The 13,058-nt window shown below is 41.5% G+C and overlaps 1 protein-coding gene across 1 annotated transcript; it reads left to right on the top strand.

Moving 5' to 3' along the window:
- Window positions 1-6,523: 6,523 nt before the first annotated feature.
- On the top strand, window positions 6,524-12,819 carry angptl4 (angiopoietin-like 4). Its single transcript, XM_026150005.2, has 7 exons — window positions 6,524-7,196; window positions 7,960-8,070; window positions 8,194-8,275; window positions 10,754-10,867; window positions 10,959-11,054; window positions 11,235-11,519; window positions 11,626-12,819. The coding sequence occupies exons 1-7, from the start codon at window positions 6,660-6,662 to the stop codon at window positions 11,808-11,810; spliced, it is 1,410 nt and encodes a 469-aa protein (XP_026005790.2). The 5' UTR covers window positions 6,524-6,659; the 3' UTR covers window positions 11,811-12,819.
- Window positions 12,820-13,058: the final 239 nt, after the last annotated feature.

Genomic DNA, 13,058 nt, shown 5'->3' with positions numbered 1-13,058 from the left:
GGCGGTTTCACTGCAAACAAATTTAGCGTATTGTCATTTTCGCAGCAGGAATAAGAGACATAAGAGCACGATTCCTGCAGAAATGTCAGTGCTAAAGAGTGCACATCTGCTCGGACACACTCATGGGTCAGAGCCTCCACTATTTAGCAATAACACTCTGTAACACAAGCCTACTTTCCTTCTCTTTCTTCTGCAAACCACCAGCTGCTTAACGCTGGGGAGGTTGTCTGCCAGTACCCTCAGCTATCCCACAAAAAGCCTCATTCACAGTCAGATCCCACTTCAGTTCAAGTGTCTCTTCCACCTCCACTCCTGTTGATTAGAATTAATTGAGAAGTGAATTAGTATCATTGTGATTAGCGACCTACACCCTGTGACCCAAAGTGCTTCTTACGCCGTGGTGAACTCAGTGTGCGTGCGTGAATGTTTCATAAGAGGCCGATTAGTTCATGGGAATCAGGCTCGGTAACTGGGGTACACACCAAGGGGCTCATTTTGGGGACAAACAAGGAACAAAGCTGCATCCTCTGAAACCCCAAGGAGACTAAACAGCCACAGAGATTTGCGGTTTAAGTCCATAAAATGTAAAAGACGGGTTCTGGAGAGATCATTCAAAGCCCGCAGCCTCATTTCTGCACAATCCCAAGCCAATATAGATATGTGTTTCTATTTATTTCCAGCTGCAGCATTTAGTTAGGAATTCACGTAAACTCTTTTTGTTCTCCCGTGGCTTATATTTTCAGAGCATCTTGTATATTCCTTGGTACACTGTTAAAGGAATATATAGAAATGAACTGATTAGGTTTTTGATCTCACTCCACATAAAATCTGTGCTTTAATAAATGAGAGAGTTACAGCCTCAGAGACTGTTACCTGACCTCAAACATGGGGCAGGTCTTCCTTATTTAAACACTTTTGTTCTGATTAAAAAAGATACACCATGATCCCTGTAAATGTTTAGAGTTGCTGTGAGGAGAATATTTTTTGGTTGTCTATTTGCGCAGAGCTAGGCGGGCGTTAGATTTACATTTTTGGAAGTACACTAGTTATTTTCAATATTGAGAATTTTGTCTTCTTTTTTTTTAAAGAAAGAAAATAAGTGGCAGTCATTCCTAAGTAAAGGTTAATTATGAAGTACCACAGGGTTCAACGCTAGGACGAATTCTATTTACATATATATGCTTAACTTAGGCAGTATCATTCCAAGACGTGGCATACCAGGGCTTTCTTCCAGAAAAGAAAGTTCTTCCTTCCCACTGTCACCAAGTGCTCGCTCATAGTGGGTCGTCTTATTATTGTGGTTTCTGTATTATTGTAGCGTCTTTACCTTACAATATAAATACCTTGAGGTGACTATTGTTGTGATTTGGTGCTATATAAATTGAATTGAATTGAATTGAATTGAATTGCTGGGACCAGTTAGCGTTGCACAGATGTGAAAAAGCAGCTTTTGGGCTGTTCTCTCAATGGCTTCTCTGGTTGCTTTCATTAGTAACCATCCCAGCAGTTCATCTTGGTGCTGTGCTTTTATAGCTGTTGTGTAACTCTGGATTTTGTGGCCAGAAGGGAGGAAAAAAACACATCACGCTGCAGAATTGACTCAAATTCTTGGTGCAATCTGTCACCCAACTGTCCTGATATTACATTTCTCTGCATAGTCTAACAGAATTTAGCCTGAGGACGACTCCATTACTATTCAGTCTTAAATAGATAGCATTAGTTTGCTCAGTGTACTTGGTTTAACCCCAAAAGTGTGTAAAACACTGTGGATCTCCGGCACCATCAAAAGAAAAAAAATTGTATGATGGGAAGACAGCTGCTGTTCTCAGCCACAGTCTATACATATCTAAATTTTCCAAAATGGAAAATGTGTGGGCTACATTCTGTACTTTTCTGCTTCCTGCATCTGGGTTACTCATTTAGTCCATAAGCAATAAAAAAATAAAAATAAAAACACTGAGGGAAAAGCATCCAGCATCTGTCTGCATGTGTTCCTTATATGTCCAATCGGAGAAGTTAAAATATCCAAAGCTGTCAGTCGAGCAGAAGCACCATGTTCTTTTGTATCCTGCAGCATGTCTGTGCATGTGCGCCTGAGGTGAGGTGACTTGTAAAAGGTGTTTGTCTGTGTGCTCTGCAAGAACGAATAATTATATAGACACACAGTAGACTGTGTGTTTTGTCAGCTGCACAAAAAGAGCAATAGTAATTATTCATTCTGTTACCTTACATAACTTGTTTTTTGTCCCAAATGTTTTGAACTCAAACAGAAAAATGGCTCCATGATTTTACTAAAGAACTGAGAAATCACAGTTCGGTTAAGCAGGTTGTTAAAGTTCACAAACAGGCATAAAATCTGGCATTTAGTGTGTGGACACTGAAGGATTCTCTTGGAACATGCAATATGTAAACAGGTCCATGTATTGAACTGTTTATTTCTATTATCCCCCTGTATCCGCTTCTTCTATGTACCCAATGAACCCAGCTGGAGGTGAAACAAGTCACACCTCGTGTTTCAGGACAGCTGGAGGCTTAAAAGAAACTGGCAGGTTTTGATTCGCTCGATGCTGCGTCGCATTCAGTATGCAGTGCTTAAGGCGAAAGCAGTAGAGCAGGCACTGAAGACCCACCACCGCCATCACCCCTCCTTGTAGACAGATGAGTACAAGTCAAAGTTGAGCAAGTAGGCAGGGTATGCTCTCGCTTCTGGCCACTGGGAGGCAGAAGTGCATTTTCTTTGGCATTTATTTGGAGGACAGGAGCTGGAAAACTGGTTCTAGCTAGTTCCCCTCTACATCTGGATGGTGCCTGAGTATATCTCTGCTTAAATAAATGTCTTCAAAGATGTATATTTTTAAAATGTCCACTTTTTGCTGTAGTGTCAGACACACCGGTCTGATTTATAACTGTAAATTTGAATAAATGTTTAATTAGCTGTGGCTGCAATCCACTATGGATCTCTTATAGTTCATGTTCCATGACTATGAGGGCCACCTTTCATGTTACCGTTCCTTTAAATAAAAAAAAACTAATACACCAGGAGTAAAACTGTATTATTGTAGGGTCTTTGCCTTATAATATAAAGTGGCTTGAGGCAACTGTTGTTGTGATTTGGTGCTATATTCAATAGTTAAAATTGAGTTTAAGTAAAAGCTATATATATAATTCTGATGTCACCCCTATTATTAAAAATAAATAAATAAATAAAACCAGCCTTTTATCGATGACCAGTCCTGTTGTACGCAGGCCTATTCGTCTAGAGTTGCATCCTTAATCCATCTTCACTGAGGCAATCACAGAGCAGTCATGAGCTCCATTCGCCGGCTGTGCAGTCGGCTCGAAAGGTCACTGCTTTCCTGCTCCTCATGAATATCTCATGATGTGTGTGATGGATGTGTTTGAGCCTGCCTTGTGTGATCATATATTTATCATCTCTTCAAACTGGGACATGAAAGAAGAAGCTTCAATTGTTTTCTTTCCTCTGGGTTTTTCTTCAGTTTTTCATTTTTATTTTTGTTTTATTCATTTAAATCTTTTTGGATGTGAATTTCCAGCAAAGACAAGTGGAAAAAACTGTGATGTAAATCACCCAAAAACCTCGTGAAACAGCCAGCCCATGAGAATCGGTTTACTGCCTCCAGCACCTGCTTTTCTTTTCTTTTCTTCTTTCATTCTTCCCATTTTCCATTCCCTCGTGCACAACCATGTCTGTGGGGGTGAAGGGGGGGCTGCACTAAGATTTACAGATGTTCTGTGTTTGGAATCTGGGTAAAAGGTCAGCATGCCGGCCAGAGATGGGAGCGGCCATTTTGGGAAATTGAATAAGCAGCTGTGGCAGTGAGGTGTGGATGCGGTGATGAGCAGGGACACACACTCGCTCGGAGGAAACGGGGGAGACTGATTCCCACACTGTTTAACATCCATGGCATTAAACAAATTTTTAAAAAATGATAACAACAGTTTTTGTAATCAATGGGTTTAGTCTGTTCTGGGGTAAATATATAAACTGTCTGCTCCTCAGATCTTCATGTTTGAGCTGATTTTATTCTTGTTTTTACTCGAATACTAAGCTCTGGGGTACTTGTACATACTTTGAGTAATTCCAGTAGCTACTTTGTGTCGTAAGTCCATTACATTTTGATAGATCGTGTACTTTTTACTTTACACTTTTTGGATCGCAGTTACCATTTGTCGTATACATTAAAACTCTACACATATGATCTTGTAAAATATAATAACACTGGCACTGATTAAAGTTTCCAGCAGCATGTCAATAGATGTAAACATTAAAATGCAGCTTATGTTAATAGTGTACCTGCAGCATGCTATAAATCACATAATTAAATGATATAGAACAGAAGAGACGGCTTTGCTGTGGGTAATGAGCACAGTTTGTGAAAATACTTGTGTGTACTTGAGTAAAGCATCTGACTACTTCTACCCCTGATGAAATCTAAATATCTGAAAGACAACATTTCTTCTAGACAGTCTGAAACGGTCCAGTGTGCTGCATGTCAAGGTCTCCTTCAACAGACACATTCAAACAGCTTGTTTTTTTCCACACATGACAGATGGAATATTTAGCAATCTTTACAGGTAAAAAGTAATCCTTACTGTAGCTCACATCCCTCCCAAGTTCTGTATTGTCCTGAAGGACTGCGTAAAGGCTGGTGGGTAATCAGCGTGTACCATCATGACACACGTAAACCAGACAGTCATCGGGTTCATTACAGGAATTGTTGGATGAATCGAGTCTGTTTTTTGTTATGCAGTAATCCTGCTTGTCCCTGCTCTACAACCACTTGGCCTTTCATTAAACTGTAAAAAAAAGATAAATTCAGTAAATATACAGAAGATGTTTACGTTCAGTGATAATCCTGCTCTACTGTAACTGAGAGGATATGAATCATCCCTGCAGTGCGTCAGTTTGAGAAACAAAGGTAAATGTGTGTGGGTTGACCTCAGCGCTCCTATTACATGAAGGGCATAAAACTGAACAAGAAAAGCCTATTTTTAACCGGAGCACTGAGGGCTTTCAGTGGAAACCCCTACCCTGCTGAGGCTTTGGGGGGAAAATAATGAATGCTTGTTGCATTCCAGTCCATGAATGAGGGTGCTGAGTTTCCCCATCCCAGCACTGTCAGCAGTCTCTGAGTCACCTTTCACCTACTTAGTCTGGTCTGCAGACAGGAGAGGGTTAACCAGGACCTTCATTTGTGGTCTCCCCCCAGATCACGTAGGGTTGCCAATAGAGGTTGTTTAAAAAAAAAAAAAAAAAAAAAAACCTAGAACCCGTAATATTGACAGTCTCTGTGCCGTGTGAACTTTCCCCTAATTCTCACAGTGCTCAAGGCTTCTGAGCAGCAGCAGATCTTTACTATGGAGAACCTCAGGCCAAATAATACGAATGTTCCTCTTCCGATGACACACATTCCTTGTATTATCCAAGGAGTTATGATAAAGAAAAATCCAGATAAAGACTAAATAGCCATTTTTCTGGACTGACTTTTTCCCAATAGGATGTCAGAGGAGAAATTCAATAGCTATTTAATTTTATCTTTACCCATTCTTGGTATTTTTAAAGCAATTTTTTTCATTTTAATTTCTTTGTCCCAAAGTCTCCAAGATGAATAATTGAAGATTATTTATATTTTTGGAAACTGGGTGATTGTGAGGTTTTTTTTAGTGTTTAACACAAAAGATAATTTAAGATTTCAGTGGACAAACGTGCGGTTTCACTGTTTTCTGACATTTAATAAAAAATGTAAGTTGCTCAACAATAAATCCATTAATGAATAAAAATATTCAGCTAAAGACGCTCGTTTCAGATTAATGGGTTTCATTTCAGTGGTATGAATTTTAAATATTTCAAAGTTTACTGTGAAGAGAGATTAATTTAGAATTCAGGTATGGATAGATTTGTGGTCATCGTGCACCTTCTCTCGTATTTTTAATTTGAATCACAGCTGTAACATTTTGACTCTGACATTTTCACAGCTTGCTATCTGCTAAAATAAAAACAGCATGAGGCACATGAACTAAATAATACAAGCGAGTACAGAAGAACACAGAAAATTGAATGCTGGCTTGATTTTAAATGATGAATAAAAGAAGTCCAGCTATTTCACTGTCAGCATGAACTAAGGACACAATGAAGAAGCTCAGTAAAGGTCTGTGCTTCATCTTTATCCAGCACAAACTCACCAAACACAGAACCACATTGTTCATCAAAGAATATAACCTTTTATCTGGCTTCTGATATCATTGTCAACTGTTCATGTACTCATAATCATATTACAATCATAATGATCAGACTATACTACTATTACAAATCATAGAAGGGTACACAACTGTCCTGTCTCCCAGCGCACAGAGATGAACACCACTTTATCATTTCTGGCGTCAGCCTCTGACAGGAAGAGTTAACAGAGAGGTGGAGGAGGGACAGAAACCTGAGAGTGACTGCACGCCTCCTTCTCCTCAGCTGGCCAATAGCAGGCGGCTCACAGCTTTGACTTGACGGCTGAGAAACTATATAATAGCAGCACTGAGCTTGTTTATCCAGGAACCTGAACTATCAGATCCAATTCGAGAAGAGAAGGCAGGACACTGCACAATTCTGTGCACAGTTTACAGACGTATTTCAGAAGTTTAGTAAAATGGCAGAAATGAAGACAACACTGGCAACTCTGACTCTCTGCCTGGTGGTGCTCATGGCCACAAGTTTCCCAGTGGAGAGGAAAAGAGCCTCAAGCTCTGGTGGTGCTACCAAGGAGAAGCGTGTCCAGTATGCAGCATGGGATGATGTTAACGTCCTTGCCCACGGCCTCCTGCAACTGGGCCAGGGGCTGAAGGAGCATGTGGACAAAACTAAAATCCAGATGAGGGACCTGTCAAGCAAACTGAAAGTCTTCAATCGCACTGTGAGCGAACTGGGGAAGGAAAGCCAGAGGCTACAAGCAGAGGGGGAGCTTTTGAAAGCTCGGGCCCAGGGACTGGAAGACAGAGAGGGGCAGGTGCTGAATGTCACAGCCGAGCTGAGGGATAAGGCAGAGGAGATGCAGCAGGAGAGAAGGACAATGAGTGAAAGACTCAGCCGCCTGGAGGAGAAGGTGGACGGCATGTTGCAGGGAAATGGAGGGATGTCTGACATGAATGCTGGTGCCAAGAACAGCAGTGATGCTCACAACATCCAGGTAAGATTATGTGTGTAGGTTAATGATGATCATTAGAACTATGTTGGATAAGTTGAATGAAAGTTAGTCTGGGAGGGAAATTATCTGAAATGAAGCTTTTCCACTGTGTGCAAACCATTTTTCTTAGAGTTAAGATACTTCCATGTAGGCCCCTCAAAGTACAAAGGGATTTTGCACTGGTTATCAAGTCAGTGGATTTACAGCATCCAAGGATTACAAGGTGTGTGTGTCTGTGTGTGTGGGGGGTGTCTGAACACTCAGTGGTCCTAAATAAAATTAAACAGAGCGTAAGCAGCGGGTGGTGGTAAGCCGGAGTGGAAGGTTACTACTGCAGGCGCGGATAAACGTGCAGTACGTGCAGACAGAGCTGCCGGATAAAAAGGCTCTGCCAGCATCAGATGCAAGAATTTTCCGTTCCGTTGCATTTTGCAGCACAGACACTGAAGGGGCTCATGAAAGTTTTGCTTTCTTAGCAAAGCTTCGTTTACAAAGCATTGTGTGAGTCGGAGAGCTTTGTATGGTGAGCTGGAAAATCCCGAGCGGCGAATGGGTTACATAACTACACCTACACACTATTGGCTTGTCATTGTAGGATAAAATAACAAGTTTCAAGCAACAGTTTGAAACTTACGGGTACCCTATTTGCGGTGTTAACTGGAGGACCTCCTTTGAGCGATGGATTTATTTTACGCACAAACACGTCGTCGAATAAAAATGATATAATAATTAATATTGTTGCACCTGTGTCATATTTTTCTGTCAGCTCATGCTGGAGGCCCAGAACAGACGAATTGATGATCTGATGGAGCGCATCAGACTTCAGCAGGATAAGCTTGACAAACAGAACGTGCGCATCAGGACCCTGCAGAGTGAAGTAAGCAGGCGCCACATTTACGCACACTGCTTGCACAAAAAATTCTTTAAACATCTTTATCGTTATTATTATTATTATTTTGTCATTTTTTTTGTCTCATCACTGATTTGCAACCTTTTTCAGATCCAGCAGTCAAGACAGAAAGCCTCCCAGCGGAGCAGCAAATCCGAGGGTGGTGTCGCGGAGCAGCGCGACTCGCCGGCCGGTAAGTAAAGCCAAAAAGCGTCCAAAATCCCCCCCTTGACACTGTCTTAAGTCGACTCTACAAAATCTGACGCCAAATGTGACAGACCATCTGTCTAGTAAGGCCACAAAGAAGCTTAAATCACTAGCAATTAAAATCAAGGAAACTAATTAATTCGGGACAAGCTTATCAGCTCAGCGTGACGCCAAAAATACCAACAGGTGCAATCCCTGAGAGCGACTGAAATATTAGTATTACTCGTTAAATACGATATAGCATTAACCCTCTCCAGGCAGACGTTGCAGATTTGCAACAGTTAAGAACTAACAACCTGATCACCCCACATACATATTTTATGAGTTTCTTTTACTCAGAAGTAGCACTGCAGGACTTGGTTGTGCATTAGCAACAAAAAACTTAATTTGAGCCTGAGAGGGTTAACACAGTCACGTGTACAACATATTTAAAATATAAAGTATAGATTTGGGGTTTTTTGTTTGTTTAATTGTTTAATTGTAAGCTGAGTCTATCGTACATTTGAGGGATTTTAATCACAATAGCAACAGGAAGTTGCTGGAATATCGCTGCAGGAGTTGTACGGGAAATTAGTAAGGTGTTTAGTCAGCACCTCTGATACTGTGGTTTACAGTAATTATGAAAGGCTCTCAGACTGCAGGCACGCCAAACAGCTGCTGTGACTGAACCAGCATGAATGACTGGTTTCATCCAGACTGGACTGGATGCTGAACAAATGGGGAAGCGATAAGAAACTCTGAGCTTTCTATCAGATTAGATATAGATCTCATTTTATTCCTTTTTAGTTTTAAATAACGCTGAAATCTGCACATATGGAATAATTGCAGTAATTATGAATGAATACAAATGGAAAATGATATATTCAAACTGAATTCTCGGGTTGTAATAGCCATGTGTGTGAACTAGGTGAAAGGTGAATGTGGCTGAGGTAACATTAGAGTTCGGTCATTGAAATCACAATTACACCATAAAGCTCTGACATCTGCAGGATTCAGGGATGGGGGAGAGAGAGGGGGGGGGGGAGTTATTCTGGAAAGGTTTCAACTGGGGGAAAGTTTGCTGGTCTCTGGGAGAATTCAGTCAGGGTCAGACAGCATGCCAGGATTACGCGCAGATCATTTCTGCGCTGTGGAGGAGGGAAAGGGCAACAAGGTTTTCTTGGACTCTTGTTCAGATTTCTCACCTTGGGTCTTAACTAAAATAAAAATAATAATAATAATAAAGGAAAACAAAGGGGAAAGGCAAGCTAAATTTATCTCTGAACTTTGTACAGATATCGTATGTTGTTTTGAAGACACTCACCTCCTCCCCATTTCCAAGATGTCCCACCTTTTTCTGTTAAACAAACATTTTTACATCCCTGAAGAATGAGCAACCTTTGCCCTACAACAATCAAACAGGCATTCCTCCTCCTGAGCCTCCTTTCCCTTTGGTCGTCCTCTCCTCCCCCATCCCTGTGCACCTCCCAGCCACCCCATCTCCTCCTTATTTCCAATTATAATGAATTAGAAATGTGCTAAAGTTCAGGAGAACCCTTGACCCCTGAGCAGACAGTCACCACAACAAGAGTTCATTTCTCTAAAGAAGAAAAGGTCACCTCACACAAACAGATTTTGCTACTGTGTGATCAGCTGATGAGCTTTCACTGAAACAACTAGAACAACCAAATTTAAATCTATACATATGCACAGTAAATTGTGACGAGGCTTTGGCAGGATATTAAACTGCACTACATGATGTCATCCTTACTAAAAAAGGATTATGCCAGGGGTGCAATTAGCCTCATCCCTTATTAAAGCACGTGCCAGCTCTGGAGACCCCTGCTCTGCATACAATAACAGCCCCCCTCATCCCTACACCACGCTGTGATCATTCCCCAGGCATGCAGCAGCCATGCACATCTTCGTCACCAAGCGGCTGCTGTGCACGTGAGGGAGGTGTGACAAGCCAAGGGGGAGGAAGGGGGTCGGATGCACGAGCGAGAGGGCGGGGGGTTTGTAGAGGAATGTAAAGGATAGGAGTATGTAACTCTATAGGTTGCACAGCCCAGCACTTAAAGAGGGCAGGCTGCCTGGGAACTGGGAGAAAGGTCATGTTTACAACAGTCCTGCTAAAGCTAGGTCAAAGTTTTTGTTTTTTGTTTTTATCAGGAACACACTCATATCTCCAGACATAGTGATAAGCTTTTATTTTTCTTTCCCCTGGAGATATAGTCTTATTTGAAAACACTCTACTCGAAGTGTGCAGCAGCCCATTACTGAAAGATTCACTAACTGTGAATGACCTATTTCTGAAAGCTGGGTAGGATAACCAAAATAAAAACATTTGAGGGAGCTGGGGCGAAATCTGAACACAGCGGTTGGACTAAAAAGGCAGCATGTCTAAAGCACATCCAGGGAAAAAGGCATCCGTGATACAGTCCAAGTTTTAACTTTTTTTCCTTCTTCTTTGTTCTTTTTCCAGAGACGGCATCGGACTGTCACGAGCTGTTCATGAGAGGAGAGACCACCAGTGGGGTGTACACCATCCAGCCAGCAAACTCAGAGCCCTTTGAAGTCTTCTGTGAGATGACAGCTGGTACGTGGAGCAAAACTCCTTTAGATTTTGAACCTGCTGTTTCATCAGATGGAATATGTTCTGATCATTCTTTCTCTGTTTTTCTATCCAGACGGCGGATGGACAATGATTCAGAGGCGCCAAGATGGTTCAGTGGACTTTGACCAGCTGTGGGATGCCTACGAGAAAGGCTTCGGCAGCCTGAATGGTAAATGCTTTTAAATTTTATTTCACTGGCTGATTGGTACAGTGTTCAGACAGGTTATCTGCCTTTTAGTAACGTTGCATCAGTGGACAGAAATACTGTCCAAAAACATTTTAGCACTTAAACCTGAAATGGACCACATGCAAACAGAGCTCAAACTCCTCTTCTTTCCTTCCTCTCCAGGAGAGTTCTGGTTAGGTTTAGAGAAGATTTACTCTATTGCCAAAGATGGCAGCTACATCCTCAACATCAAGCTCTCTGACTGGGTGGATGACCTTGCAACCGTCCGTCTCCCGTTCCAACTGGGCGGACAGGAAACCAAATATTCCCTCCAGATTCAGAAGGGTGGCACTTTCAGTGACCTCGAGAGCTCCCTGGCCACTGACACCGCCTCTGGTCTGCCTTTTTCCACCCATGACCAGGACAATGACCAGAAAAGTGACACCAACTGTGCCAAGCACCTCTCTGGTAAGATACAATGATGAACATCCTTCAGATATTAACTCGTGATGTGGCTCACATAGAGTCCAGTAAAAACGCATCAACTAACCTAATATCGTCCTGTTTTTTCTAGGTGGTTGGTGGTTCAGTAACTGTGGGCGCTCCAACTTGAATGGCAGATATTTCCAGAGTCCTCCTCCCAAGCAGCGGCACCAGAGAAAGCAAGGCATCTTCTGGAAGACTTGGAGAGGCCGTTACTACCCTTTGAAATCCAGTATGATGATGATTGCTCCCGCTGCAATCGAGAGCAAATCATAAAAAACCAGACGAGGCAAAAACAAGAAGGGTTGTAAGAAGCAGAACTATTGGTTGATGAGGTAGAGCTTGCCACTTCCTTGGTTATCTCCCTTTAGGGACTTAATCTGAGAGCTACAGCCCTCAAAATCAGGACTGTTCTCCAGAGAAGATGAGCAGATTCCTTCCCGGCATTGATGGCCACAGAAGAGACAAAGCTAAAACGTGCAATGGAATTTAAAAAAAAAATTAATATGTCGTAGCATTGCGCAGTTTCTTTCTGCTGGTTTGAAGCTGGTGCTCCCAGTCAACAGGACGTCCCATCACAGCGTGTCCCAGCCTGTCCAGTGAGCTGTAAGCAAAGAAGCTTTTCCAACAAGTCCAGACTCCTCATCACATGTGAGGTGTCAGCTGTGTATGCGGTCTGTTGATAAGTTTGAATGTAGCAAGGACTGTCAGATTTTTAATAAAAAGGAAAGAAAAAAACCATGCAGCATGCATCAAGCAAGCCTTTTAAACCCAATGGGGCAGACCAAATGGAGACTTAATTAAAACAGTCATTTTCTACGTGAACATGACGACAGAAGCATTGTGTAAAGTTGTACTTCACTGTAAACTAGATGCAGAAACACTGTTCCAGCCTTTTGTACCACATACTGCACGTTCTGCCTGCAAATTTGAATCAGTCGAAAACTATTCTTAACTGAGTTGTTCTGCTTTTCCTGTGGAGATGTTGTTGATAATAAGTCATATTGACTACTTTTAAGACGAGTTTTTGTAAGTAGTATTTGAAGGACTGTTTTCATAACTATAACTGTTACTGTTGTCCAGTGATATTATCTGTGTCCTTAAGACTTGAGAGCTACTGTAGATGTTTTTTTTCCTTATTTAAATGTTGTAAAAAAAATCACCTGATAAATGTATATATCTATCTATCTATCTATCTATATATGCTGTTTGTAATTTATGTTCTGGTTTTTTTTAAGAGAAAGATTTGGGGCCATAAAGAGCCAATAAAACTGATTGAAACCAATATCTGTGTGCACTTTATCTGTTATGTTCAATGCAATTCAGTTTTATTTACACAGCCACAAACCTCAACAGTCACCTCAAGATGCTGTACATGCAAAACCCCAAGAATCAGATGACCAAGGGCGACAGTGGGAAAGAAAACTTCTTGCATTTTGCAGTAAATCCATAACCAAGATGTGATGCAAGGCATGTAGTCTGATTTCACATTGTGGCTACCTCATGTAATTAAACTGATATTTA

The sequence above is a fragment of the Astatotilapia calliptera genome, chromosome 18, assembly GCF_964374335.1.
Source record: "Astatotilapia calliptera chromosome 18, fAstCal68.1, whole genome shotgun sequence".
Lineage (NCBI taxonomy): Eukaryota > Metazoa > Chordata > Actinopteri > Cichliformes > Cichlidae > Astatotilapia > Astatotilapia calliptera.
The sequence above is the reverse complement of the archived record's forward strand: the minus strand, read 5'-3'. Positions and strand labels throughout refer to the sequence as shown.

What these genes read in the sequence shown, in the direction of transcription:
- angptl4 (XM_026150005.2), top strand. Translation starts at nt 6,660, where the DNA reads ATGGCAGAAATGAAGACAACACTGGCAACTCTGACTCTCTGCCTGGTG. An exon ending in GTGATGCTCACAACATCCAG is followed by an intron (nt 7,197 to 7,959) that starts GTAAGATTATGT and finishes TTTTTCTGTCAG; the next exon opens with CTCATGCTGGAGGCCCAGAA. An exon ending in TCAGGACCCTGCAGAGTGAA is followed by an intron (nt 8,071 to 8,193) that starts GTAAGCAGGCGC and finishes AACCTTTTTCAG; the next exon opens with ATCCAGCAGTCAAGACAGAA.